Source organism: Scomber japonicus, chromosome 9 (assembly GCF_027409825.1).
Source record: "Scomber japonicus isolate fScoJap1 chromosome 9, fScoJap1.pri, whole genome shotgun sequence".
NCBI lineage: Eukaryota > Metazoa > Chordata > Actinopteri > Scombriformes > Scombridae > Scomber > Scomber japonicus.
In genome coordinates this window covers 21,057,834-21,083,349 of record NC_070586.1, presented here as the reverse complement: position 1 = coordinate 21,083,349, position 25,516 = coordinate 21,057,834, and the positions used below count along the sequence as shown (strand labels likewise).

General features: G+C 38.6%; 5 protein-coding genes across 5 annotated transcripts; 2 read left to right on the top strand and 3 right to left on the bottom strand.

Annotated features, from left to right (window-relative positions):
- Positions 1-45: 45 nt before the first annotated feature.
- On the bottom strand, positions 46-7,283 carry cfap251 (cilia and flagella associated protein 251). Its single transcript, XM_053325541.1, has 20 exons — positions 7,110-7,283; positions 6,783-6,923; positions 6,512-6,621; positions 6,315-6,423; positions 5,714-5,794; positions 4,518-4,595; positions 4,376-4,417; positions 3,990-4,264; positions 3,718-3,894; positions 3,382-3,632; positions 3,044-3,195; positions 2,317-2,493; positions 2,015-2,199; positions 1,823-1,937; positions 1,402-1,565; positions 1,211-1,301; positions 848-991; positions 519-747; positions 262-366; positions 46-167 (listed from the first exon to the last, which is right to left on the bottom strand). Exons 1-20 carry the CDS (start codon positions 7,281-7,283, stop codon positions 46-48), a joined length of 2,922 nt encoding a protein of 973 aa, XP_053181516.1.
- An 829-nt stretch (positions 7,284-8,112) lies between these two features.
- LOC128364583 (rab5 GDP/GTP exchange factor-like) lies at positions 8,113-13,491 on the top strand. Its single transcript, XM_053325146.1, has 9 exons — positions 8,113-8,354; positions 10,089-10,279; positions 10,781-10,908; positions 11,159-11,310; positions 11,426-11,495; positions 11,585-11,720; positions 11,820-11,914; positions 12,003-12,259; positions 12,346-13,491. The coding sequence occupies exons 2-9, from the start codon at positions 10,116-10,118 to the stop codon at positions 12,760-12,762; spliced, it is 1,419 nt and encodes a 472-aa protein (XP_053181121.1). The 5' UTR covers positions 8,113-8,354; positions 10,089-10,115; the 3' UTR covers positions 12,763-13,491.
- A 1,251-nt stretch (positions 13,492-14,742) lies between these two features.
- On the top strand, positions 14,743-18,441 carry psmd9 (proteasome 26S subunit, non-ATPase 9). Its single transcript, XM_053325336.1, has 7 exons — positions 14,743-14,822; positions 15,199-15,433; positions 15,535-15,634; positions 16,721-16,914; positions 17,028-17,129; positions 17,441-17,529; positions 17,840-18,441. Exons 2-7 carry the CDS (start codon positions 15,308-15,310, stop codon positions 17,865-17,867), a joined length of 639 nt encoding a protein of 212 aa, XP_053181311.1. The 5' UTR covers positions 14,743-14,822; positions 15,199-15,307; the 3' UTR covers positions 17,868-18,441.
- A 436-nt stretch (positions 18,442-18,877) lies between these two features.
- Positions 18,878-22,484, bottom strand: gtf2h3 (general transcription factor IIH, polypeptide 3). Its single transcript, XM_053325150.1, has 13 exons — positions 22,256-22,484; positions 22,073-22,152; positions 21,889-21,995; positions 20,994-21,133; positions 20,628-20,690; positions 20,122-20,151; positions 20,000-20,028; positions 19,838-19,912; positions 19,700-19,753; positions 19,529-19,597; positions 19,293-19,428; positions 19,175-19,211; positions 18,878-19,084 (listed from the first exon to the last, which is right to left on the bottom strand). The coding sequence occupies exons 1-13, from the start codon at positions 22,263-22,265 to the stop codon at positions 19,015-19,017; spliced, it is 900 nt and encodes a 299-aa protein (XP_053181125.1). The 5' UTR covers positions 22,266-22,484; the 3' UTR covers positions 18,878-19,014.
- Positions 22,485-22,988: 504 nt separating this feature from the next.
- On the bottom strand, positions 22,989-24,923 carry LOC128365022 (Rieske domain-containing protein; the record flags this gene model as incomplete). The annotated part of the gene is made up of 3 exons (XM_053325638.1): positions 22,989-24,078; positions 24,207-24,241; positions 24,767-24,923. Coding segments are annotated over 3 exons (483 nt in total), but the record flags the coding sequence as incomplete, so codon positions are not given.
- Between the last annotated feature and the right edge of the window lie 593 nt (positions 24,924-25,516).

The window sequence follows — 25,516 nt, the reverse complement described above, 5'->3', positions numbered from 1 at the left end:
CTTATTGCCAAACCACTCAGCAGAGTTGAGTAGTCAGTTCATTGTTCACACTGGAGAGGAGGACCTGCTGCCCTGCTGTGCTGACAATGGGAAGCCCAGGATGTAACCTGTGAATGTCTCCACTGAGATCTCATCTGGGATCGCACTCTCTAGAGAATATTCCGAACCTGGATACACACACACACACACACACACACACGTCAGAAAGTAATGATGTTTATGAAGCAGATATGTGAATTCTCAAGTTTTTCCGATACATACTTTCAGTTGTACAGATGTCAGAACTTTCCCTTTCTTCTTTTTCTTCACTGAGGCCAAGAAGTGAAGTGAAGCATTCGGCCACTTCATCCTCTGTCATAGGTTCCCCTGTCAAAGACCACATTAAAATGCTTCACAAGTTGGACTTTGTGACAAGTTGACAATGAAGTATAAAAATAACAGAGAAAAAAAAAGTCATGTGAAAAAATTCGAAATCCCAGCTGACTAAACTTTGTCTGACTGAGTAGCCTGAAACATACCTCGAACCTGTAGAAGCTCCAGCAGCTCATGTCTCTGCAGAACGGACCGATGTGAATTATTGCGGTCACAGAGGACGTGAAAAGCTTGCCTAAGCTCATAGCTGGAGATTCCAAAGGCTGGCCGGTGGTTGATATACAGCCTGATAAACTCCTCCAGGTCAATGTCAGTCACATATTTTCCTGTTTCAGCATATTTGCTGAACTTGACCTCATTTTGCATGTCTTCAATCTAGTAAAAAAACAATAGAGATCTGTTATCACAGTCCTGAGGTGTAAAATCTTAATTTTTGCAATGTTTTAATGTCAGATAAAAATGACATTTATTGTACTTCTTGTTCAGTAGGGAAGTAAGCCAACGCCCTCATGAAGGAGGGAATCTCTGTTAGAGGAATTTTGGTAGACACTTGTCGTTTCTCCATTGAGTCGATGCCTTGATGACAGATCTGGCAGTAATAGAAAAAGTCCTCCATCTCCTAAAGACGGAAAAACTTAATCTTAATCTTAATCCTGTGGGCTTCTTTAATACAAAAATACAGTAAATATGTGATAAATAAACCATACTGTCACACCGAAAATATTTCATATGTTGGTTGTTATATCTTTCCACAAAAGCATCCCTTGTACAAAACAGTAAACCCACCCACTTTTTCTAGTGCTCTACTGAGTTTTAGATTTGTGCCACATGAACTCACTCTGTAGAACTCGCCATCTCTGCCTCCCTCTAAAAGAGTGTAAAAGGGTGCCATGTCCTTTCCTCCCAAGGATGACACTGCCTCCAACGCACTGCAGGTATCATAACAAGAACATGGATTGATTCAATGAAATGTGATTTCATCTCTCATGCTTTTCCTCCAGTCCTCAGGTTGGTACCATTACAACTTACTTGAAGTTTGTTTCCCATGACAGGACAGTGCAGTCAGATCCACCTGCTGTAAAAACAAATTGGCCGTCATAGGAGCAGGCAAACGCAGACACCCCATACGGATGGCAGATCAAAGCATTGGACTTGTAAGGGTTCCCATCCAGAGGCAGAATCTGGAGGCCCACCTGCAGGGCGTACAACACACTCTTAGTGGTAATGTCACTGATCTGATTGTTTTACCAAAACACCAACATGCTCAAAAAAGGACTACATTTCAAGATAGTTTTAAAGTCCAGGGGCCTGTCTGATGAAGTAGGACTACCAAGTTATCTAAATCACTTCAAACGAGTAATAAATTAGTACTTTGAAACACAGAGCTTCATTTTGATATTTATAAAGCAGCTTATTTTATAAAAGATTACAAAGAAACGCTAGCTCTGACCTTGTTGTCTGTGATAAACGCCATGTAATACGAGCTTGTCTCACGGTCTTCAGAAACAGGAAGAACCGCTACTTTCTTAATGGGAGTTCCATATGTTGGGCCAAGGAGAGTCTTTCTGTTTTAAACACAATAATAACTGTAAGAGGAATACATTTCACAAAAAATATGATCTTGTTACAGTATTTCACATACCTGCACATCTTGGTAGTGCTATTTAAAAGCTTCATCTTGTATTGATCTGACACAATGAGAAGGAATTGCTCTGCAGTGAGGGGTGGATACCAGGCCATGCATGTTGGCACAGCGCTTTGCTCAACACGCTCCGAGCTTAAAATGAGGAGCTGGTTCACATCACTCTTTTCCAGGTCATACTCCACCTATTATTCAGTCCCATACAGCAGAGAGAGGTGGGTGCTAAATATCTGGTATAATAAACAACATTACAAAACACCAAACTAGTCCAGAGGCCCACAATGTTCACAAAGCAGACTAACCAGTCGGCGGTCCGTGCCCAGAGAAAGAAGTCTGGGTTGGGTGCTGTCCAAGTGCACCCCGAAAAGAAGGTCTTTGATGGGTTTGTAGTGGGAGCGGTACCTGCCCAGATATGTCCAACGAGGCAATGAGTCCTCATTAGTCTGCAAGCGGAACACTGTCACTGCTTTTCCAGCATCCTAACAATTAGGTCAGAACAATGAAAGAAAAGGTACCGGAAGTTGTGAAAATGTTCAAGCGTAGAAGTAGATTTGCAATCCGTAATCATAGCATCAAACCTATTTAGTTAAGTGCTTAATGAACTTGATACTTGGACACACAAAGACGAAAAATGATCAGTGCTGTTGGTAATAATTAAGATTTACTGCATTAATGTCACAAAATCTCTTTGTATGTATACGTCCCTGCTCATCCTCCCATAATCCCAGCTTTAAAGCCCTGAAAAGATGTTTCCTCAGTCCTCTTGTTACTATGAGTAATGGGATCCTACATGTAATTGTTTTCTGACAAAGTTAGAACACCTTTGGTTATTTCACTTCAGAGATGTCTGTATTTCTATAATGCTCTGTGCTCTTCTTACTAGTTTGCAATGGCTGGAGCTCATTTATGTAATGTATGTCCTTCCATCAATCAGAATTTAGCAACATTTGATCATGATCCGAAGATTATTAATGGGTTGTGTGTTACTGTCAATCAAATCTGGTCAAACCACACCCAGAATTTGCTCACCGCAGTAGCGAGATAGTTTGAGTCTGAGGAGAAAGTGATATGTTGGATGGTGTCTTTAGTGTAATGGAAACATTCTTCTGGATGACTCTGTAAAGTTGTTGAATCCAGTATGTGAACAGCTCCACTGCCAAAGCCAACAGCCAGGTACAGACCTGTTCAGATACAAAAAGGGGGCTCTTCACAGTACATAATGTAATGACAAATTCCAAATTCATGCAGCAGTTGGGTTAAACTAGTTAAATGCATTTTTAGCCGACAAGTCATACTTGTTTGTTGCAATAACAACAAATAAATGTGTTTGTTTGGTACCGTGTCGAGGGCTGAGACTACTGACTCACCTTGAGGGTCAAACGTGACACACTGAATCTGTTTCTCTGTTTCAAAGGCTCTGCTGCAGATGGTCAGTTTTTGGTTATAGTCCCACACTTTTAAAATGCCACTTTGATTTCCCATGACCACATCTGGCTTTTTGGGGTGGCAGGCCACTGCGTGTAGAGGCTCACAATTCTCACGCATCAAGATCTGAGAAGCACCTTTCTGAGCATTTACATGTACTACTGTGGCGCTCACTGTCGACACAACAAAGTTCCTGCAGAAACAGAAAGGTCAGCTTGGCTAAAATGCAGTTTTCTAGGTAACTTTTTTCACAAGCAAAACAAGTTTAATTCTTTTACCTGATAATTGATGGTTTTGCCTCCAGAGTGCAATCCTCCAGATATCCTTCTGTGCACTCTTTGGAAAAGGAAATGGAAACAATGGCATCAAGGTTGAGATCTCTGTACCAAGTCAGAAGCATGAAGTTCTCGTCGTAAAAGTTTATATGTCCCCGGGTGTCGCCAGTTACAATACAGCTGTGACATCAAACAAAGCACATACAAAGAGGGATTAGAGACCAGTAAATAAAAGACAACAAAACATAGCAACATTTAATATTTCTGGCTCTGACTACCTGTCAGTTACGGTGAGCACAGTGATTGGTTCTTCCTGGAGGGAAATGACCTGGACTTTATCTTTAGTCAGGCTTTCATTCGCAGGCAAGTCTTTCATCAATTGCCACACCACAATGCCACCTGCTGAGGTGGCTGTTAGGATCTCGGGCTCTTTCCAGTGAAAAACGGACTGGCTGAATGACCCGCCAGCTATGTTGGCAGTGTGAGAATGGCCAGGAGAAGGGCGAGGTAATTCACCTGCATCAATTCCAGCGGGGGCTGTGTTATAGAACTGCAGTGGTGAACAATAAAAATAGTGTAAAATATTTATCAAAACACTCATTGCCATAATAGACAGAAACATCTCTGACATCTCCTGCAAAATCTTGATGATCATCTTTACCTTGTTAATCTTCAGGGGAAAGTACTGCAAACTTCCCTGGGCCTAAAAACACACCAAATGATTATTGCAGCATATAAAGTAAAAAAGCAATTTACGGACATACTGAATTACGACTTCAATAAAAAGGACCAGTGGTACTTACGGTGCTGTAAAGTAAAACTTGGCTTTTACTGTTGCTGAGAAGCTGCGTGCTATCATTTTGATTAAAAATGATGTAATCCTGAAAAAAACAATGCAGCATTTGAACATTTAATAATAATAATAATAATAATAATAACGCATTTTATTTAAAGGTGCCTTTCAAAGCATTCAAGGACACCTTACAAGGCACATATAACACAACAACAGTACATCAAACAATATAAATCAGGTCACATTTAGTGCAAAGATAAAGAATAAATATGAATGTGACTACAAAGTGCATTAGTACAATAAATAAACAAGAATGAAAATTGCATAGTTAGTGAGAGACATAGTATGCCACTGAATAGGTGCGTTTTCAAGTGGGATTTAACGGTGGAGCCAGAGTCAGAAGTGCAAATGTCTGGTGGGAGAGAGTTCCAAAGGCGGGGGGCAGATTGGCTGAAGGCTCTTGACCCCATGGTGGTTAAGTTAGCAGATGGAACAAAGAGCTAGTTGGCAGAGGAGGATCGGAGAGTTTGCGAAGGTGTGTAGATGTGAATAAGTTCAGAGAGATATGATGGTGCCAGGTTGTGTAGGATCTTGAACATGAGGAGTAGAATCTTAAAGCCACAGTGTATGGGGTGGATACATTTTCTCTGCTGGGGAAGTCAATTCCATTGGAGAGAGCCAACAAATCTATACTTTTAATATTTGGAATGTGATAGAGTGATGATCTTAGATTGACATTGCAGGATATTAACTTGTGATCTGAGATAGGCAGATGTCAGGCAAAGCAGTTATGAACAGCAGATTAGGTCAAGAATGTGTCCTTTGGAGTGTGTTGAAAAGTCAATATATTGCAATATATTTATAAGTAAAATAGTTTAGTCATCTGAGCGGATTGGAGAGCGGATGCCTGTAAAAGCATTGTTGATGCTATCCAAGTGAATATTAAAATCACCCAGCGATAGTAAACTTGGGGACACAGAACATAAGGTTGTTAAGAATTCCTGTAGGAAGGCATTCAGCTTGGGTAGTCGATAAATAGTGGCGAGGACGGTAGGAGTTGGGCCCTTGATTTGGACAGCAATGGACTCAAATGAAGGGTACACAGGCACAGTAATAGAGGACACTTTCATTCACACATTCATTTGATCACCTGAGTGTCATATCCGTAAAGTAAGGTTGAAAAAAAAGAAAACAAATTAAACTTACTTGAAAACCATGTGCAGGATTGAGTTCAGTAAACCACGAAGGCTTTTCTGTGTCATTTGTCCAATCCCAAACACTCACATGCTGCAAAACAATCATTCTGATCACTGCCAAATCTACTCATATACAGTATACTCTATATAATGTAAGACATGAATAGATGGAAATGTGACTCAAGAAAGACAAGAATGTCAAATGTTTAGCTTCACAGAATTTACCTAAGTTGTTTTTTTGTGAACTTTGTTATATCTAGTAAAACACACTGACCATTTGGTATAAATATTTAATGTAAAGTTGTGTTTCAACCCTAACTCTAATAATATAATGTCATTTGTCATGTCATCTTCATTCAAATGAAAGAAAGTCACACAGGGTTTGCTGGTATTACACTCTGTACCTTCATTTTAGAGAAAAAAGTATCACTATTTCAAAATCAGAGTGAGTCCTGTGAACATGTGTTCCCTATTTATCATCAATGGTACAAGAACAGAAAGTGCTGCTAGAGGAAGACATCATTTGTTCTCTGTTTGTATCCTAGTCTGTATGTTTCACAATCTAGACAAAACACAAAACAACAGAAATAAAATGATGCCGTCATACTCACTTGAACTTCTCCACCCCCAACGGATGCCAGATATTTTGTGTCCTTTGAAAATGCCATCACAATGACACCCCCCTCAGGGTGGCAATCGAACAATGTGTGCACAGGAATACTGGAATATTTATCATACATGTGGTTACCGTCAAGAGCAAAAATTGATATGTGTGTAAAATTTTAATACATATCGAATCAAGAACTACCCAGAGTAGGAATCCCATATCATCACTGTGCTTTCCGGGCCGTGGTCTGCTGTTGCAATCCAGCGTCTGTCTTCACTCACACACATGCATGAAATGGAGCTGGAGTGACCCTGAAAGTATTGAAGAGTATATTTATAACCAACAGTGCAACCTGCATATGACAATACTATCAAATATTATCGATAGCTGCCCAGATCATTCATAGCATGGAAAGGACACTGTCTCAACTCTTTTTTAAAACTTCATATTCCACAAGAAGTCGAAAACTGACCTGAAGTATGTGCTGAGAGTTTGAGGTGTGATTGTATATGATCCCAACATGAGCTCCAGCATAGAGGACCACCAGCTGATCATGGTCTTGCAGACTGAAGACAGGAAGAGCAGGATTCATCCCGAAGACCCACTCTAGAGACTGCGTACAGAGCAAATTGGCAGTGCTGTCATGAATCAATGAATCTTCTTATTTTAATCATAGGACTTTTTGTTTGAGGTGAACATTTTTCATTAAAACCCTCTTGATTGCAAGTGCAGAGGGTCAACATACAAACAGTACTCAATCTCTGCATACATATACACACATTGAACAGCATCTACTTACCAGTGCATGTGCTCTGGTGTGAGCTGCCTTCTTTGGGAAAAGTGTTTCTCTGGTTGCAGTGTAGACTTGAGATTCTCCGGCCAGTTTCAGTCTGTCAAAGTCACTTTCCTGACCATCTTCTCTGACTTTTCTGCTCTCCATCTGACTCATTTCCTCCTCTTCATCATTAATCATACCTGCGGGTTGATTGTAAACCACTTGGCCCACTTGAACTCACCGCTAAAGGCCAAAGGTGCAGCCTGTATGAGTAGGCTATAAAAGATGACAAATAGCGTGAAAACAAACGACCACAATGCAGCTATTATCTACTTCTCCACATTAAAGAGTGTAAAAACTGTAAGTTTTGGTGTAGAAATCAGCTTTTTAATCTTAAATTATTATCTATTCTGAATGAAAAAAACACCGACTTCTGTGGCTTCTGCGGCTGAAGCGTGCCGTTGCCTAGTTACCGTTGCTATTGGACTACCATCAGGACTTTCAAACTAAAAGCATAGCTCATAGATTTAATGATTTGGCTGCACTGAAAAAAATCCCTCACATATCCCTCACTTTATACATACAGTATAATCATTTCTATTGTTCTATTTAATTAGTCCCCCCCCCCCCTCCCCCCAGTGACTTCAACCAGCTGTTGATTAAATCTGAGTGAGTTTTTGAGAAATGTGATTAAGAATGAAACATCTGAAGTTGAGGCAGTGTTACTGAGTGAAATATAGTTAAGAACAATTATGTAATAGCCTATTTTATTCCTTTTGATACTGCCTTATTGTTATCTATTTTTTTTTAATATGTGCATTCTCTTTGGAAGTTTTTGGATAAAAATTGTCCCTGGATCTGGGTGCTCTGGGCTTAGTCACAGACCGTGTCAATTCCTAACCAACAGGACAGCATTATTTTTTTCTGGAAGATACTCCAGTCCAGTAGGTGACAGTAATGGGCCTTTATGATATTAACAATGAAAGAAGAGGAAAAAGAAGGATTTCGTGATCGGAAGGTTTTTCCGGTTGCACAGCTTTGAGAGCAGCTGATCTCGGCAGCTGACTGGACTTCACGTCGTCAACCTTTAATGTTTTTTATTGTTTGTCTCACATTTTCACCTCCGCGATTTCTTTTTTTCACTACATCTCATTTAGCGACGTGTGAAAGATTGTCGTAGGGAGGAGTTTGTGACGATTAAGACAGCAGAAAGTGGAAAAATAGCACATCGATAAGGAAGCGGCTAGTTATGATTTCACCAGCTGACAGGTGAGGAGACACTTTTATCATCCATATGAAAATGACCTGTTAAACTCCGACATAAGTTGAAAAGTTAATACATTAAACCGAAATAAGATAGCTTACTTTAGAGGTGGTTGCTGTCTCCAATCCGCTCAGATGACTAAACTATTAAGTAGCTAACAGCGGTAAGTAGTCAACACTGAGCTCTCATAAACCTGTGAGCTCAGCTTCTCTTATTGTTTTATTACCTTACTGGCTAACAACATAAAACCTGTAATGAAGGATAAGGAGTAGAAAGAAACAAGCACTCTCACATGCTGTTCAGGGTCAAAATTGACCATTTTTTACATGTGAAATCAGTAAATGCACTCTAAATACTTCTTTGTTATTATTATGTTTAGAGGTTTTGACCCATATTTATTCAAAAATGCCAAAACATACTGTTGCATTCTTCACATTGAATTTGGTTCATGTTTTTTCTCCATAAATGAGAAGTGTAAAAACTGAATAATAAACTTTCTCAGCTCACTGAAAGCCTCATTAAGGATTAATCTTGCTTAATATAATACTATTCATGAGTGATTTGTTGTGAAATAATTTGGTAGAGACTCATTAAAAGGGGATACGGTGAAGAGTCTGAATACGAACAGTATGTGAGGGTTAAAAGTTGTGTTGATGTAACTGTTAGTCGATATACAATTTATGTAAGCATTTGTCATTTTATAAGAATAAATACATAAATTATCTAAACTGCAGATAATTCATCAAATCATCAAATCATCAGGAGGGTTTTACAGTCTATACAGCAATACAACATGCTCTGTCCTTTAGACCCTCGATTTGAAGGAGTAAAAAGTCACTAAAGCCCTCTGAGGGGGAAAAAATGGAAGAAACTTAAAGAAGAGTAACAAAGGAGGGCTGCTTTTCCCAGCACAGACATATGCTATACAATAGATGTGCATACAGAAAGAAAGACACATTACAGAAACACTGCATGGAAAACATAATGACAAAAATATGTGTTAGTTATCTGGTGTTTTGTCAAACACTACAGTTTTCATTCAAACAATGTTGATGATATCCAGTAACTATGAATCTACAATATTTTTCAGTTCAAAAATGTAACTGCTGGATAAAAGATGTCTTCATCAATGAAAAGTTGATTCTTGGTTTATGAATGCTGGAGGTTCATGAAGTTGCATATTGAATCATTATTGACTCCAAACTAGTAGTTGAGTCCCAAAATAATGCTCACACATACATTACACACTTTAAATTCTGATTTAAAGTGAGCTCAGAGAAACTTTCAGCCTACAGCAGATTAATGTGAAAACGGACTCCAAGTGTCAAACTCTGCACATACAGTGACATCCAGGTTAAATAACATTTGGCTAAATACGTAGCATTGACTCAGAAACACACCTTCAGCAGCTTTCATCCTCTTTTTGAAATCATGAATTTCAAGAGCATTTGAGAGGAGTATTCTGTGTTTTAATGTGCAGCACTGTGTGGTGCAAGTCTGATGTCGTCTGTGTGATGTATGAGTACAGCCAACTAAAGATGCCTGAGGTTATGTGCCATGTTTAGGACAACCAGGCTTTTCAGTAGCGAACATCAAGCACGTGAGACTTAGTTCCCGCAGCCACAAACACAAGACAGACTTGGTTTCCTTTGAAAACTCATAAATGAAATCAGAGTTAGAATTGCACTGAAAACTGTTTTTCTTTCTCTGTCCTGATATATTAATGTTATATCCAACAGTTGAGAGAGACTAATAAGAGATCTACAATGTGGACAGACAAGCAAAGAGGAATCAGAGTTTCCCAGCAGGAGCTGCTCTGCAAGAACGCCTGTGGGTATTATGGAAACCCTGCATGGCAAGGTTTCTGCTCCAAGTGCTGGAGAGAGAGAGCCCGTCCAGATGGAGCCGAGAGACAAGATACAACGTCAAGGTAAGTTGAAGTTTATTGAAGTGCAAAATCACACCAGGGTGTCTCAATGCACTTTACAGCAATAAAACATTATTAAGAGAATCAATGACGGACAAAAGAAGGAAAAAGAAAACAGCGATATATTTTACAAAATTCAAAGAGGATCCACAGAAGACAATTTGAAAAAAGTGCATCATGGTATCACATCACTACCAATGATGGCAGGAATGCAGGTTTTAGCAGTCTAGCTAAAATCATACAGACATTTAAAGGTGCAATACGCGACAATCAGCCACCACACACCTAATGAGCACCCCAGACAAAGGCAGAATTGGTGTCTTGTAGCCAACTGTGAACACACAGTTTAGCAATCACTCAAAGTGTTTAGGCTTTAACATTTATTTCAGGTATAATGACATTTTGACCATGGTTTGATATATTACCATGGTGGTCTGGTGTGTTTAGTCTTTCAGGTTAAAACAGAGTTTCATTTTGAATATCTAATGTTGTCGTTTCTCGCAGACCAAGCAATGATGGAACTCCTCTCACCTTCTCCAAATTTGAGGAGAAGAAAAGTACAGAAAAGAGCCGTCGAATTAACACTATGAGGAGGCTCTTTTGGGGTAGCCCATCACCTCCCAAACGTCAAGGTACTTGTGGTACTTCTGTATGCTTTGATTCTGAGCTCTCAGATACATTCATTGAAAAAGTCATCTTTTTAGAGTGTGTTTCTTAATGCAATATTTTCTGATGGCCCATTGGTATTTGGAATGTTTTTGGTGCCAAGGAGTAAAAATCTCTCATCAGCTATTTTACCAACATAGAGGTTCTGCTGCCAGAGATTGGCCCTGGTTGTCTGTGATGTTGTTAATCAACACTTAACTTCTTTCCCCCCTCTAGAGTCTTCTGAAAGCCATGCAAATGTGTTAAAAGCCTTCCAAAGCCTTGAGCCTGGAGACTTTACTGGTTTCCTGAAGATACTTCGGAGCCCACCCTCTCAGCGCTTGCAGTCCCGATGTACAGCTTTCCTCAAAACAATGGAGGCTTACCATGTATATATTTGTTTAAGAGTTTAATAAGGTTATTCTATGACATGACTGGTTTCATAACGTCTCTTTGATCTTGCATGGCAGAGCTGCTTTGATTAGAGTCTCATTATCTTTACAGGATCTGCCGGTACAGAAACAATCAGATCTTGTGCAGGATTTCTACCAGTCCTTCGCTGAATACTTTAGCAGTGAGTACACATCGGTTCAGCACTTCTTGGACCATTTATTCTACCAGTACAAGAATATGAAATGACTTTTGAATTGTTTTTACATTTAGGTTTCTCCGAGGCACAGGTCACTCAGATAATGGAGCACGTAGAGAAGTTGATAATGACACGGTTGCATAAATGGGTTTTCTGTCACGACAGCTGTGACGATGAACAGAAGGACCTGGCTCTTCAGAGGAGGATACGGTGAGATTCATGTCCAAGTTACCAGGGTTGCATTAAATTGAAACCTCTGATGGGAACTCCTTATGGACGCTGACTGATGGCTTTTTCTTGTCTTTGCAGTTCATTAAACTGGGTTACTCCGCAGATGCTGAGTGTACCCTTTCCTGAAAAAAACACCACAGTAACAGGTGACCCCTTTCTCCCAGCTATAACAGGTCAGTATTCAATATTTCACTATTTCATCTTATGAGGGAATTAAGTCAAATTTCTTGCTTGTTTGTAACACGTATTTTTTTTCAACAGCCATAATTGAGATGGATGCCAAACGAGCACCTCAGGACAAACTGGCATGTGTGTCCAAATGTAGTCAGCATGTCTTCGAAGCGCTCTCCAGCTCCAGCAGTGAGCCCGCTAATGCTGATGACTTCCTATCAGGCCTGATTTATGTGGTGTTGAAAGCCAATCCGCCTCGTCTACACTCCAACATGCAATATGTGATTCGTTTTGGTCTCCCTCACAGTCTAATGGCAGGAGAGAGCGGCTACTATTTCACAAATTTGGTCAGTTCATTGCAAGTGTAGTTACATTGACTTGTTTGGCATACAATAAAACAATGATGCACTCATGCCATTATCCTCTGTTTTAGTCTTGTGCGGTGGCCTTCATTGAAAAACTGGATGGACCAGCCCTCAACCTCAGTCCAGAAGAGTTTGAGGCTTACATGCTGCGTCAGCGAGCTCCCTTTGCACGAAGCAAGAGGCTGCAAGTTACCACTGAAACACAACACCTGTTAGATGAGCTGCAGGGCAGACAAGAGAAGCTGGATCAAGGAGTGGATGCTCTCAATGTGCAGCTACAAAAGTGGGTGCAAACAGTTAATTCTCAACTGGATGAGGCCACAGCCCAGTTTGCTCTGGTGCAGAAGGAGATAACCGCTCAGGTAGAGCACTCGGAGCACTCATCTTCATCTCATGACACAGAGCAACAGGGGGATGACACTGTAGACCAGACCGTGCTGCTGCTTTCAGATAAACATGCAGGTCCTGAAGTTACAGAATGTTAGCTATTTAAAAAGAAACATCTAATCTGGTACTAGACTTTTTCAAATCCTCAGCACTAACGTTTGTAGGTTGCAGAAGAAACACAGATGTGTATTCCAGTGCTACATTCACACAAGTTTTAACCATAGAAACCTGGGAATTTCTAAGCCATTTGAACATGAAGGACATATTTATAAAGGACACTTTTTCCATTGATAGCATGGGGGCTTCTAATGGCTTTAACATTATAATTTGCACTTGTTTCCTGTTTGAAGATGAAGGTCATTACACACACATTCCAATTTACAGTAATATATGCACAAATATTGATCAGAAGTTATATTTAAGCACTCAGGTTACACAGCACTTAAATATATTGTCTAACACTTTAAGGGTGCTTATTTAACATTTACTATTTTCTGTTAGTGTATGTCAATGTGCCTTTAAATAAACTGCTGTGAAATGAACGCATATGCTAGGGGAGAAAGTATTAGAGATCAGTTGATCCACTTGGACCACTACAAGTCACAGGGTGTATTTAGTTAAATCAGGTTTTTTGAGTTCTACGTTGCCTTCACTGTCTGTACGAGGAGGAAATAACTGGTGCAAAAACAATTGTATTTATTTTTTCCTGTATTAGTGTGGAGTAGGTACACAGTGTGTTATTGACATATTTGAAGAAATTAAAGGAGTTTATGTTATGATAAAAGATTGTATTCAATATTATATTAAAGATTAAATATATGATTTAATATTGTGTGTTTCTGTGTTTTTTTCATTAATTTTCAGGAGACGGGAATGAATTATCATGTTTAATATTGGAATGTAAAATGTTGAAAAAAGTTTGTTTGGTCACTCCTGCTTTGTAATAGTGAATATTCTTATAATGATTTTTTACTGGGAGTGCTCTGCTACTGCTTAAGTAATGAGTAAGTAATTCAGTAATAATTACTTTTATATATTTATATGTGGATTGTTGTTGTTTTTTTGCCATGGATTAATTTAATACTCTGAACACAGCCTGTAATTGTTGTACTTAAAGGTTAGGTTCACATTTTTGTAAGTCTCTTAAAACAACAATCCGGTGCTCTTATGAACACTCAAAGAGGTTTTCTTCACTATAATTATTCCTCCTGCTCATACCAGCTATGAAAAGATCCCCTTCAAATGTGATGGATGCCAAAATCCTTTTTTAAAATTTGGGGCTAAAATGCATTTAAAAGTTGATGTAAAGCTTATATGAGACTTCAGCAGTCTGAGTTAGTCATATCAAATGGATATCTGCCACATTTACATTCTATTTAGCATTAATTACCCTCTTTGTGTCTCAGTGCTTTCGACAAAAAAAGGGACTCTGGCACTAAAAAGACTAATGTTGAAATATAACTACTTTTAATTTAGATTTAACTATTTGGACAGCAGAAGATTCATACTTTTAAAGACATTGTTTTGCACTTTTTCACTTACTTTATAAGTGCATTATGAAGAACTGGTCAGTATGAACAGGAGGAATGATTATGGCAAGAAAACCTTTTTGTTTTCATTTGGGAACCTTGACTATTGTTTTAAGACATACTTAACTTTAAATGTGTAAATGTGATATGTAGAAGGGGAAAGAGATAATAAAAGATAAAACTGCTTGGCTCGAAAAAATACCATCTTACAATCAAAAGAAGGGCTGTGAATTATTTGGTGACTGCATGACATTGACATTTCTTAAAGGATTGTGTCTTCTTTCATCGACCACTTGGTGGCAGTAGAGCCCCTAGATACGACAAAGCTGCAGTTTAAATGAAAGAGAAAGAAGAGGATTCTCCATATGCATAGACATATAAACCTTTCTTATATACAGTCTATGATATAAACCATAGACTTAAACATAGAGGCCTCACTGAGCAGGTTGGCCCGTTGCTGCGATACGTCAGCGCGTCCGCCATATTGGATGTGGCAGATCTGCCCCGTGAAATAATACAAGTTAAAGGGGTGAACTTTATAAAGTGCCTTGCTATAAGTTAATGCCTCTCATTTACCCATTCACACACGCAGTAATATATTTGGGGAACAGACAGATACCAAAAACAACGTATGTAACGTTTTCTGATGATTATAAACGTTAATTACTCCTATATGTTTAGGATTCACGTAGGCACCAAACCGATATATGTATTTTTCTAATGTTTTTATGAGTGTTTACAAACTTTACAGTATGTATGTAACGTTGCCGTGGTAATAAATTAGTTAAATATTGAATCTGTGTCTAATAACCAGATCCTGACATGTTAATGTGACTGTGGGAATAAACAGCACTGACGTTTACATTTAACTGATTTTGATTAATGTTTTTATATTCAGTGATTTTAACTACTAATAATGGCAGTCTTATATAGTCTTACATAGAACAGGTCTACACCGTACTCTTGAATTAAATTTTTAAACAACAACAAACTCCCTTTTAACAGGAAGAAACCTCTGGCAGAGCCAGGCTCAAAGTGGATGTCTATATATATCTGCTAAATCAGCCGTGGTGACATAATTCGCCGTTACACCACACCAACCGGATGTACAAACATGAGGATGACAGGGGAAAACAGTGCTGGAAACTCGGAAACAACGATGGAGGATGTAAAAAGTCTAATTAAAAAGAAAGATGACATTGAAGAGCAGATAAAGGCATATTACGACGTTTTGGAAGACGTAAGTTTGTCAGATAACCAGTAAGCGACACATGCATTAGCGCTAAGCTAACCAGAGGCTAACTTACAGTCACTAACTGTGTGTTTACATGACATTTACAGCAAGGTGTCGGTGTTGAAGGTCCCCTGGTTGATGCAGAGGGCTTCCCCAGAGCAGATGTTAACTTGTACCAGATCAGGACAGCGAGACACAGCATTTCCTGTTAGTAACAGTACAGTATTTGTTGTTTCTGGTGTTTTCTGTCACCAGTTTGTGTGAGAGGATGTTTTGGTGCACCTTTTCCAGTCCTTGTTCCACGACCGTTGAGGCAAATAATGAGGATTATGGTTTTGTTTCTGGTAGTTACACCATAGTGTATCCATCAATGGTATATCTACCATATCCACACCAATATGCAGTACTGTAAATGTTGAGGTAAAACAACTTTCAGGTAATTCCTGCATCTTATAGTAAATATACTGTGAAACATACTTGACTGGGAAATACAGGACAGTGCCAAGCCACACCACTGGCCAAGTATTGACTATCAGTATATTTTAATTGATAATGATATCACTTTTCTGAAATGTATGTTAACTATCAGGGCAGAGCTGGAACTTGACTCATTTATAATTTATATGCTGCTTATTCTCTTAATTTTCTATCCCTTGTTTACATCTGTAACATGACACAAAACAGCAAAAAATACAGTGTGTTCAGTAGAAATCAACAATATTTGGTAAATATAGCACTTTTCTAGTCTTTTTGACCACTCAAAGTGCTTTTACATTACATGTCACATTAACCCATTCATACACTGATGGCAGGGGCTACTACACAGGGTGCCAAACTGCTCAGGAGGGAGAGTAACCATTCACACACTCGCAATTTGGGGTTAAGTACCTTTGCGCAAAGATACATCGGCATGTGAACTGGAGGAGCCGGGAATTAGGACAAACACTCTACCCCCTGAGCCACAACATATTCAGTTAAACTTATTATTTATGATACATACAATTACTTTGCCTATTTTATATTATACATACAAGGGGTAGATTTTAATGATCTTTAACTAATGTGGGTGTATTGAACTTTTTTTGTGTATAAACCATTATCAGACATAAATTATTATTCCAATCATTTTATATATTTTTGTTTCTTAAAACATGTCTGGAGGGGATCTGTAAATAATAAGTTAAACCATAAATCAGTTTTTAGAACTTTTGCTGCTGATTGATAAGTTGTCTAAGTGTTTCAGCTCTGTTGCAGCATTTCTCAGTTTGAGAATGGCTTGATTGTGTCTTTCAGGCTTGCAGAATGATCACAAGGCCATCATGTTGGAAATAGAGGAAGCTCTGCACAGGTTGCACGCTCGAGAGAAAGCCAAGCGTGATCAGGATGAGGCGGAAGCCCAGGAAGAGGCGATGGAGCAGCAGGTCACCCTGCCTTCTCCCTTCGCACGGGTGGATGCTGTCACACAAGGATCACCCGCCTGTAGAGCTGTGAGTCGTGTGAACTATGCTCTCATATCCAGATATGACCAACTACAACTATTTTGACGTTAAGACTTAGAGAGTAGCTGTTTCTGTCTTGTGATCATAGTTTCTCTCCAAAGGGCCTGCGAGTTGGAGATGAACTAATTGAGTTTGGTTCTGTGAACACAGACAACTTTCAGAACCTGCAGAACATTGCCTCTGTGGTACAACACAGTGAAGGGGTAAGCTAATGAAGTCATCTACAGCTGCTTTTTTGATTGGGCATTTTACTGTTTTACATTTATCAATTTGTGTGTTATGGTTTATATTATTCTTTCTGATAGTTTGTTGTCTAAATTAACACACAGAAATCTTCCAGAATGACTAATAAAATCCTTGAGATTACAGCTAAAAATAGGCGCCTCTTTATTTATTTTAAGATTTTTCCATAACAGGCCAGATTTTTTTGTTCTGGCAGTTGAGTGATGTTTCTATGATCATATTGCCCAGCCTTATGTGCCTTCTATTTCTGTATTGTCATTTCTTTCTACAGAAACCATTGCGTGTCGCATTGATCCGGGATGGTCAGAGAGCTCAGATGAGCTTGACTCCACAGCGATGGTCAGGCAGAGGTCTGCTGGGGTGAGTGCCATCAACCGAATCAGTCACATGTTTGGATTGGCACAGATTCATCAGTTGAAGGTCTAATAATGTAGCTGGTATTTAGATGCACAGAAAGTTGTGAAGTCCTCAGGAACAAAACTGCTTAGAAGCTACAAGTAAAGCAGAGTAAATGTTTCTCTCAGTGCACATGAATTACTTCAACAAGTGGCCATGATACTGCTAAAATACTCCTGCACCTTAAAATGCAGGGTTTGGATTGCTGTCTATTGGTGGTGGCAGGTATAGAGGGGTTCACATCAGTCACAATTCTCTCCTTCTTCTTTTTCAGATGCAACATTGTTCCAATCCCTAGATGATCGCCATGACTCTGCACAGCACTGGGAAACCTCTCTCCCACTTTTGTTTTCTCTTGGTGGCTTCAAAGAAATTAACTGACTTTGTGCACACTGCATAAATTCCAATATCTTAATCAAAACTAGAACTATTTCCTTCATACAGGGGCAGTCTTTAGTTTGGGATATATGAAAAAACACTTCGGTTACAGAAGTCGTGCTGAGTTTACTAACCTTTCTACTTGATACACTGAATAGATTCCTACTTGTTAAAACAATCAACTTTAATAGTTGAAGGTTTTTCCCTCAGAGGAGCATGAATGTACTTCGCCAAAGTTGCAATGAATGAGTTTTTCTACATATTGTGTGCAAGTGGTAATTTTGGTTCAAGAGTAGCATGAAAAAACAGTCACTTGAAACTTTCGAAAAAAATTGATTCACTTTGCAATTATCATAGAGACATTATCAGATGTTATGCGAGTGATGGAAAAATCAGGGAGTGTAAGATGATGGATCATTACTAAGATGTTCATGTGACATACAATATTTGTTTTGAGTGAATTATTCTTTCACATACGACTCACTGTACTCATTAAGTAAAATATTCCCACTTCTACACATCAATGATTGATTGTCTGAAGAGAGAAGAATTTGAACTTCTATCTACATGATGTAGACGTGTCTGCTTAGCTGATATGCCAAAAAGCTGTATATGACCAACATGTCTAAAAATGCCATTTGTTACATTTTCATTTCAAAAAGTTTTATTTTTAAAAAAGTACACAACAAATGCCCAAAATAAGTTTCTTTCAAGTGGGGACTCCTCATTACTCAACATCATAGCCTGCTAAAAGTCAGTATTTGCCAATTGTTAATATAATGTGAATTCATTCACATGAATTAAGACATGCAAACAAATGTTATGATGAAATTAAACCAAATGTTTGTGTTTTATATGTTAAATATTTCCATAGTCTCTTGATCAAATTACTCAGGAAGACGAGATTGTTTCTATAAAAACAAAATATCAGAATATCAGTTCAGAATGATCAGCATTTGGTCTAATTACCTCAAAGGATGTAAATTTGTTACAAATCTCTGCCAAACAAAAATGGTATAATCTGTAACACAAGAGAGGAGAAGAACTACATTGGTATAATGTCTACAGAAATCATGTAGATGTCTTGAGTTTCTTCTTTTTGGCCTTGACCATCTGTGGTAGTTGGATTTTGAAGGCAGTCCTGTGAAGAAAAAAAACATGGTAACATGTCAGATGTATACCAACAGTGTTCAGAGAAACTTTGGAATTTAGTCTTTAAAAAAAAACTCACTCGCAAGTCGTACAGATGGGGCTGAAGTTGCAGAATACTTCGAAGAGAAGACAAAATAGTGTCACCACAAAACAAACGTATCTTTTTTTGAGATTTCTTTTTGGATCTGAGTGCTTACTTGACAAACAAACTGAGCAGACATAACCGATTTCGATGAGGTTACGATGGCAGAAGCACGCCGCTCTGTAGTCCACGTGCACAGGCGGTGGCAGCAACAGCTGTGAACGCTGCTCAGAATCAGGCAGGAACACCCACTGTTCAGAAAACACAATCATCACCATCACTAGCACAAAGTGACAGTTACAACATTTGGATCCAATAATCTCAGCCATGTTTGATTTGCTGCGCTCTCACCAAAAGATATTGTGCCAGGGCGATCTTCTTCGGTATCTTCAGGTACAATCCTCCTGTTATATCGCAAGCCTGTAAGAAAAAAAAAAACAGCTGGAAGTAAAACACATGGATACATAGAGAGTAGGACATCCCCTGGCATCAAAGAGAAGCTGTAAATGTTGTAAAATGTACCTGCTGCAGGAGACCCGAGTCTGAATCCAGCACACAGGCATCTATCAGGATGTTCTGTAAAACAGAAAACGGTGATTAAAAAAAACAAACTAAACATTCTGTACAGGTGCAATAAAAATGGAAAAACACATTATTTACCTGCTTCTGGGCCGCAAAAATCACATTCATGAAGTTCATGTATTGGAGGGCACAATCCTCTGCTGCTTTTATCACCTATCCAGCAAAATGAAATGTTGATGGTGTTTAAAATCACATGAATAAAAGCAAAACACTCATAAAATTAGACCATTTAGAGCTTACCAGTATTCTTGATTTTATCTCCCGTCCAACTAGAAAAGAAAAAGTATAAATGAATATGCATTGAAGAGAAAAAAACAGTACTTATCGAAGAGCAATATTAAGCTAAATATTAACAAAATTACCTTCCATGTCCTTTGAGACCCTGTGAATATCTGAATATTAAAAGTTAAAGGGGAATTTGGAAAACAGCTCAGTGATCTGCTGCACTCATTACTTCGTTCAGACAGAAAAAAAAAAAAAATCTGCAGTCATTTATTTTAACTAACCTTGCAAAAAAAATTACCCTCTCAGGGAAAGTCTCACTAACAGAATAGCAATCGCATCATCCAACACATTTAGTACAAACAGATCAAGTGCACCACATTTCTCAACAACTGCAGTATATAAACTTCATCATATAAGGCTGGATACAACACGTTGAGATGCTCTAAATATTACAAACTGTAGATGAAAGACTATATGAAACTGTACATGTAAGAAGATTTAGAAGGTTTAGTTTGTCCTTCTAATGTTACTGCAGCCATTAATTATTGTGAATACATCCTACTATTAGTATCTTAACTTATTCTAAGCTTGTACATGCCATATATGGTAAAACTGTGATTTGCTATTTTTATTGAAAGGATACAGCAGAGAGCTTTGGCGAGGGATCCAGCCAACAAAGTGTCCGTCGAATTTCCCCTCACTTCAGCTGTAATGACATATGAGGCATAATTAACTTCAAGGAGTAATCAACAGTGTAAAATAAATCAAAAATAAAGCTAAAAATACAATACAGTCACTACTAAGACAGCAATTGAGTAGTTTTCACAATCTATAATGGAAAAATAGTCCAACTTGATTTGCTATCAGTATGTTGAGAAAGCTTATTTCAAGAGTTGTGACAAGTATTATTGATGATTATCAAGAAGTAATAATCTGACAACATGGCAGTAAAATCTACACAATATATCCTGCATTTATTTTACCCACATAAAAATGTACCTGTACCTACTTTTTGACATAATGTTCCTGATCTCCTCTGCAATGAGGTTGTTGGCAACTGACAGAAGTTCATACTTTCCATCCCCACTGGAGGATGCATCCTCCCCACCATCCCCGCCTCTCCAGCTCTTACTGGGATACAGAAACTGACTGAAACCAGGTAAATGGGAGGTTTGCATGTAAGCAGTGATGTAAAAATATAACGTAACATTCAAAATATTAGATTCAGGAAGACAATCAATCCTGGACACTGACAGCATTGGAAGACGTATTCAGATCCTTTCCACCATTACAATGATGCAAAAATACTCCATTGCAAGTAAAAGTCCTGCATTCAGTTGTCCAACCTGAGGGTCAGCTGATGTGATTCAGCTTTTAAATTGATTGAAAGGTGCACAATATGTGATTTAAAACAGTTGTACTGCTGCCTGGAGGATTGCATAGTACGTCTAATTGATCAGCATCATTTTTGAGGGGGTTAGATGAGGAAAGCACATACCTGTTAAACCTCAGGGTGCCCCAGACATGTTTAAGATGTGTAAAAATGTCTTTTTTTTCTTATACATTTCTTAAAATGATATCTCTATCTAAAAATAATTACAAATCTTTTACACAAATGTTCATTTAGCCAAATACAAGATGTCACCTACTTCACTGTAAAGTCCTCAGTTTTTGTGTCACAAATTGTCTTCGTACACGTCTCACATTTAAGGTGAGCACAGATAAACTTTCCTCAATCAGCTCATGGATGTGAAAACAGCTTTCTAGTGTCAAACTCCGCATATATATCATTCAGCACAGTGAAACCCAAACATCCAACTGCAGGATCGAGAAGAAACAGATATTTTTGAGTGGAAGGGGCTTTTAAGTTCAGTTTCCTGGAAGCTGAAGAACTATGAAGTTACCTGTCTTGACAGTGGCTAGCGATGACAGCCAGTTTGTTCGTCCTGGTCATGGCCATGTGGGAGTTACCCATTACCATGACTGCATCCAGACACTTAGACAGGGTGAACTGTGCGTAGAGAAGAGGGTAGCAATTAGAAACCATCCAAGAGTCAGACACAATAACATGTAAGTGAACAGGACTACCTCTGGCTCACGTTGAGCTTGCTGTCCCCACCATATCGGGTTCACATCCACGACGACCACCAGCAGATTGATTTCATCCTCTGCACACACATTGGACACATTTTAAGATCATATCGGCGGCTCTGTCATAGACGTGCACAATGTGAATAAAGATATATATCATGATTTGAGGCAAAGACATACCTGATGCCATCCCGACAACTTACTAACGTCAGTGTGAAACGAGCAGAGACCACACTGTGAAAGCTGGAGGGTTATCTTCTGTTCGCTTCCATCTTTCATCTGAAACTTTACACTACTTTGTGAACTGGTTTTTCTTCTATACAGGCTATGGTTTTTACTCAAGATACTCTGACATCGTAAAGTTTCCACGAGCTTACTTCAGGTAACTGTTGCCTTGCTCATGTTTCTATTATCCTCAGCATCTGCCAAACTCTCGCGAGACCTGCGCGCGTTCTGTTTGTCATAAACTAGAAAATAATGTTTTATGACGTGACATCGTTGCAGTTACGGTCTGGCTAGGTTTTGGCACAAAAACATTTGGTCAGGGTTAGGGAAAGATCACGGTTTGGATTAAAATAATTAATAATAATAATAAACCTCGCGAGAGTTTGGCAACCACTGACCGGATTCTTCTTCGTTACTTGTGGACCACAAACCAACGTTACAGTCGCAGTGTCGCCACCTGCTGTAGGACTGTGTAACATCAGGAGTTCACATACATGGGTGTAGTTCTGTCCTCCTGGATATTCAACAAGTCTCCAGTATCCCAACTCCTTCCGTCGTTAGAAAGTGATGCTCCTGAACATTAGCAGGAATGTTTGATCTGAATTTCACATATGTTTTGCCTCCAATGAAATGAAAGAAATATTTATTAAAATTTCTAGGGTTTCCAATCAGATTCCACCTTTTTGGGTTAGTATTGCCTTTGTGTTCATGTTTTGTATTCTACCGATTAAAAACATAAATACTGCTGTAATTAAATATGATTTTTTTTTAAATTACTGCTCTATCTGACACTTATTTTTCTTAATTTGTTTATAAAATGTCAAAAAGTATGATAAATTACCATATCATTATGGTCTTCTTCTGAAGTATTGTCTTCAAATTCATTTTGTCCAGCTCAAACTCAACAACTTTTAATTGACAATAAAATAAAGAGAATAGGATAAAATCTCACATTGCACACCTCACTCCAGGAGCTGGTAAAAGATCCCTTCCCTGATCAAGGTCTTAAAATGATTAAAAGACTGTAAACATAGTTTGGCATAATTTTCTCTTGATTGATTAATCAATTCATTGTTTTCACTTACTACTTTTACAGTAGACAGTTGTGGTGTTATTTTCTTTGACTTGTGTTACATTATGTTCAGAAGCATCATACAACATAATAATATTCAAAATATAATTTACCAGGATGATGGGAGGTCAAAAAAAATCATTATTTATACAAAAATGAACAGCATATTTGCACATTATTTAATCATTTACACCTGAATATTCTGTAGAAAAACAAACATATTCTAGAGTAATTTCAGTAATGCCAGAATTGTATAAAATGTATACCTGCTGGCCTGCTCCATGCCTGCAGTAATGCCTTGAGTTCTGGCCTTATGAAAACAAACTGCGTCATCAGAGCAAGAGCAAATCACAATTATCAGCAATCAACATTTTTGGTTAATTAATCAAAGAACTCTAAATGTTTGAGTGTTTGGCTATTTCTTGGGCTTGGATTTTGGCTGAGCGTTGAGAAAGACAGTCCTGTATCTCTCAGTCTGGTAGTGGTCTGACTCAATGGCCTCGCTGGAGTCGTTCAGCGTTACGTATACATCCCCGTTGACCTCCGTCACCTTGTGAATCCTTTGTTTGACACCCTTGGAGCGCCAGTGTGTTCTCAGTGGTTTGGCTATAGGATCATCCACAGCCTGGTAAAGCCCTTCTCCTTCTGCCAGTGTGATCTTGTACTTGTGCCACGGACACACGATGCACTGCCGCCCATTAAACTCCTGTCGGTGTCACAGCATGAAGGACAGAGATGATATAACAGAGGTTTCAGTGGCAGTCACAGGATTCCTACAGAAGAAAGTCTTCTTTTGTCATCGGATCCCAAAATCTGAAGTAAACAGCAGCTCACCTCAATGTCTCCATTTTCTAATGCACCACCTGCATCTGTCAGTAGGAAAACATCACAGCCATGTTTCTTAATCAGTCTTTCAAACATCCATTACAGAGAGTAAATTCTCTACAGCTACAAGAAATGGGAATGTCATCGTTTTCCCTAACGTCTAACAGAAAAAACAAAAAACAAAAGTATTAGGACAGGGTTTAGAATCACTATTATTAGGGCTGTAAGTGATCTTTTTTTTCATTACCAATTATTCTGTTGATTATTTTTACGATTAATCAGTGATTTGTTAGGTACATAAAGTGAAAGATGATGTACTCAAATTTCTTGTTTTGTCCACAACAGCTCACAACTCAAAGATATCCAGTTTACTGTCAAAGAAGACTAAAGAAACCACAAAATATTTGAAGTTTTTTTTTCTTAAAAACGGACTCCAAATTATTAATTTAGTAGTTGACAAATAATCAATTAAAAAATAACTAATTGTTGCAGCTCTATGTTTTTTTAAATTATTCCAACATACACACACACACGAATGCATGCACACAGGCACACACAGACACACTTACGGTAACAGCGCGTGTCCATTGCATGAAGCTGCCCCTTGTGGTACAGGACCAATACATCTCTGCATCCATTCACCAGTTTAGTCACACGGCCGGATTTGACAATGTCCTCCTTCTTCCCGATGAAGTGGGAGGCAGGGAGTGGTGATGAGGAGGAAGAGGAGGAGGGGGAGGGGGAGGGAGATGAGGAAGAGGAGGAAGTCTGAGAAGTCTTCTCCTCAGAGGACATGTTGATCACTTACAGCAGGTTTCCTGGTAATGAAGAAGATTATACTTCAACATCATTAAAAACAAAATAGATAGATATTTCTATGCAGGTCTATTAGACTTAATTCACCTTCCTATGAAAGACCACAATACACATGAAAAGGTACAGGTTTGGTCACTTTTCCTCCAATTTCCTCATAACCACACAACTTTAAAAAGAACCTGGAACTACATTGGGAAAAGTTAAGTGAATTAAGAATTAAGTGAAGGAAATTATTCTAGTAGGTTAACAATCTTATCAAAACCTACAGAACAGTATTTGCTAAATTGTGATTTTCCTATCCCATCTGATAATAATTTTATATCTGTGTCACTGGACCCGTCAGGCCACTTTTAGATACACATGGCATGCTGCATGGATGACCATCTAAAAAAGTGAGGCAAAGGAGTAAAGGAAAATGCATTCTTAGGATTAGGATTAGGATACTTTATTGGTCTCCCTAGGGAGAAATTTATCTTGGAGACAGGGACAAGTGTTGCATAAAT

What these genes read in the sequence shown, in the direction of transcription:
- psmd9 (XM_053325336.1), top strand. Translation starts at nt 15,308, where the DNA reads ATGAGGATGACAGGGGAAAACAGTGCTGGAAACTCGGAAACAACGATG. An exon ending in TGGTACAACACAGTGAAGGG is followed by an intron (nt 17,130 to 17,440) that starts GTAAGCTAATGA and finishes TTCTTTCTACAG; the next exon opens with AAACCATTGCGTGTCGCATT. An exon ending in TCAGGCAGAGGTCTGCTGGG is followed by an intron (nt 17,530 to 17,839) that starts GTGAGTGCCATC and finishes CTTCTTTTTCAG; the next exon opens with ATGCAACATTGTTCCAATCC.
- LOC128364583 (XM_053325146.1), top strand. Translation starts at nt 10,116, where the DNA reads ATGTGGACAGACAAGCAAAGAGGAATCAGAGTTTCCCAGCAGGAGCTG. An exon ending in ATCACCTCCCAAACGTCAAG is followed by an intron (nt 10,909 to 11,158) that starts GTACTTGTGGTA and finishes TCCCCCCTCTAG; the next exon opens with AGTCTTCTGAAAGCCATGCA. An exon ending in GCTACTATTTCACAAATTTG is followed by an intron (nt 12,260 to 12,345) that starts GTCAGTTCATTG and finishes CCTCTGTTTTAG; the next exon opens with TCTTGTGCGGTGGCCTTCAT.
- gtf2h3 (XM_053325150.1), bottom strand. An exon ending in AAGCTCAACGTGAGCCAGAG is followed by an intron (nt 21,996 to 22,072) that starts GTAGTCCTGTTC and finishes CTCTACGCACAG; the next exon opens with TTCACCCTGTCTAAGTGTCT. An exon ending in CCCTGGCACAATATCTTTTG is followed by an intron (nt 19,429 to 19,528) that starts GTGAGAGCGCAG and finishes TTTTCTGAACAG; the next exon opens with TGGGTGTTCCTGCCTGATTC.
- cfap251 (XM_053325541.1), bottom strand. Translation starts at nt 7,283, where the DNA reads ATGATTAATGATGAAGAGGAGGAAATGAGTCAGATGGAGAGCAGAAAA. An exon ending in ACACCAGAGCACATGCACTG is followed by an intron (nt 6,924 to 7,109) that starts GTAAGTAGATGC and finishes CTCTGTACGCAG; the next exon opens with TCTCTAGAGTGGGTCTTCGG. An exon ending in TCATGGGAAACAAACTTCAA is followed by an intron (nt 1,302 to 1,401) that starts GTAAGTTGTAAT and finishes TGATACCTGCAG; the next exon opens with TGCGTTGGAGGCAGTGTCAT.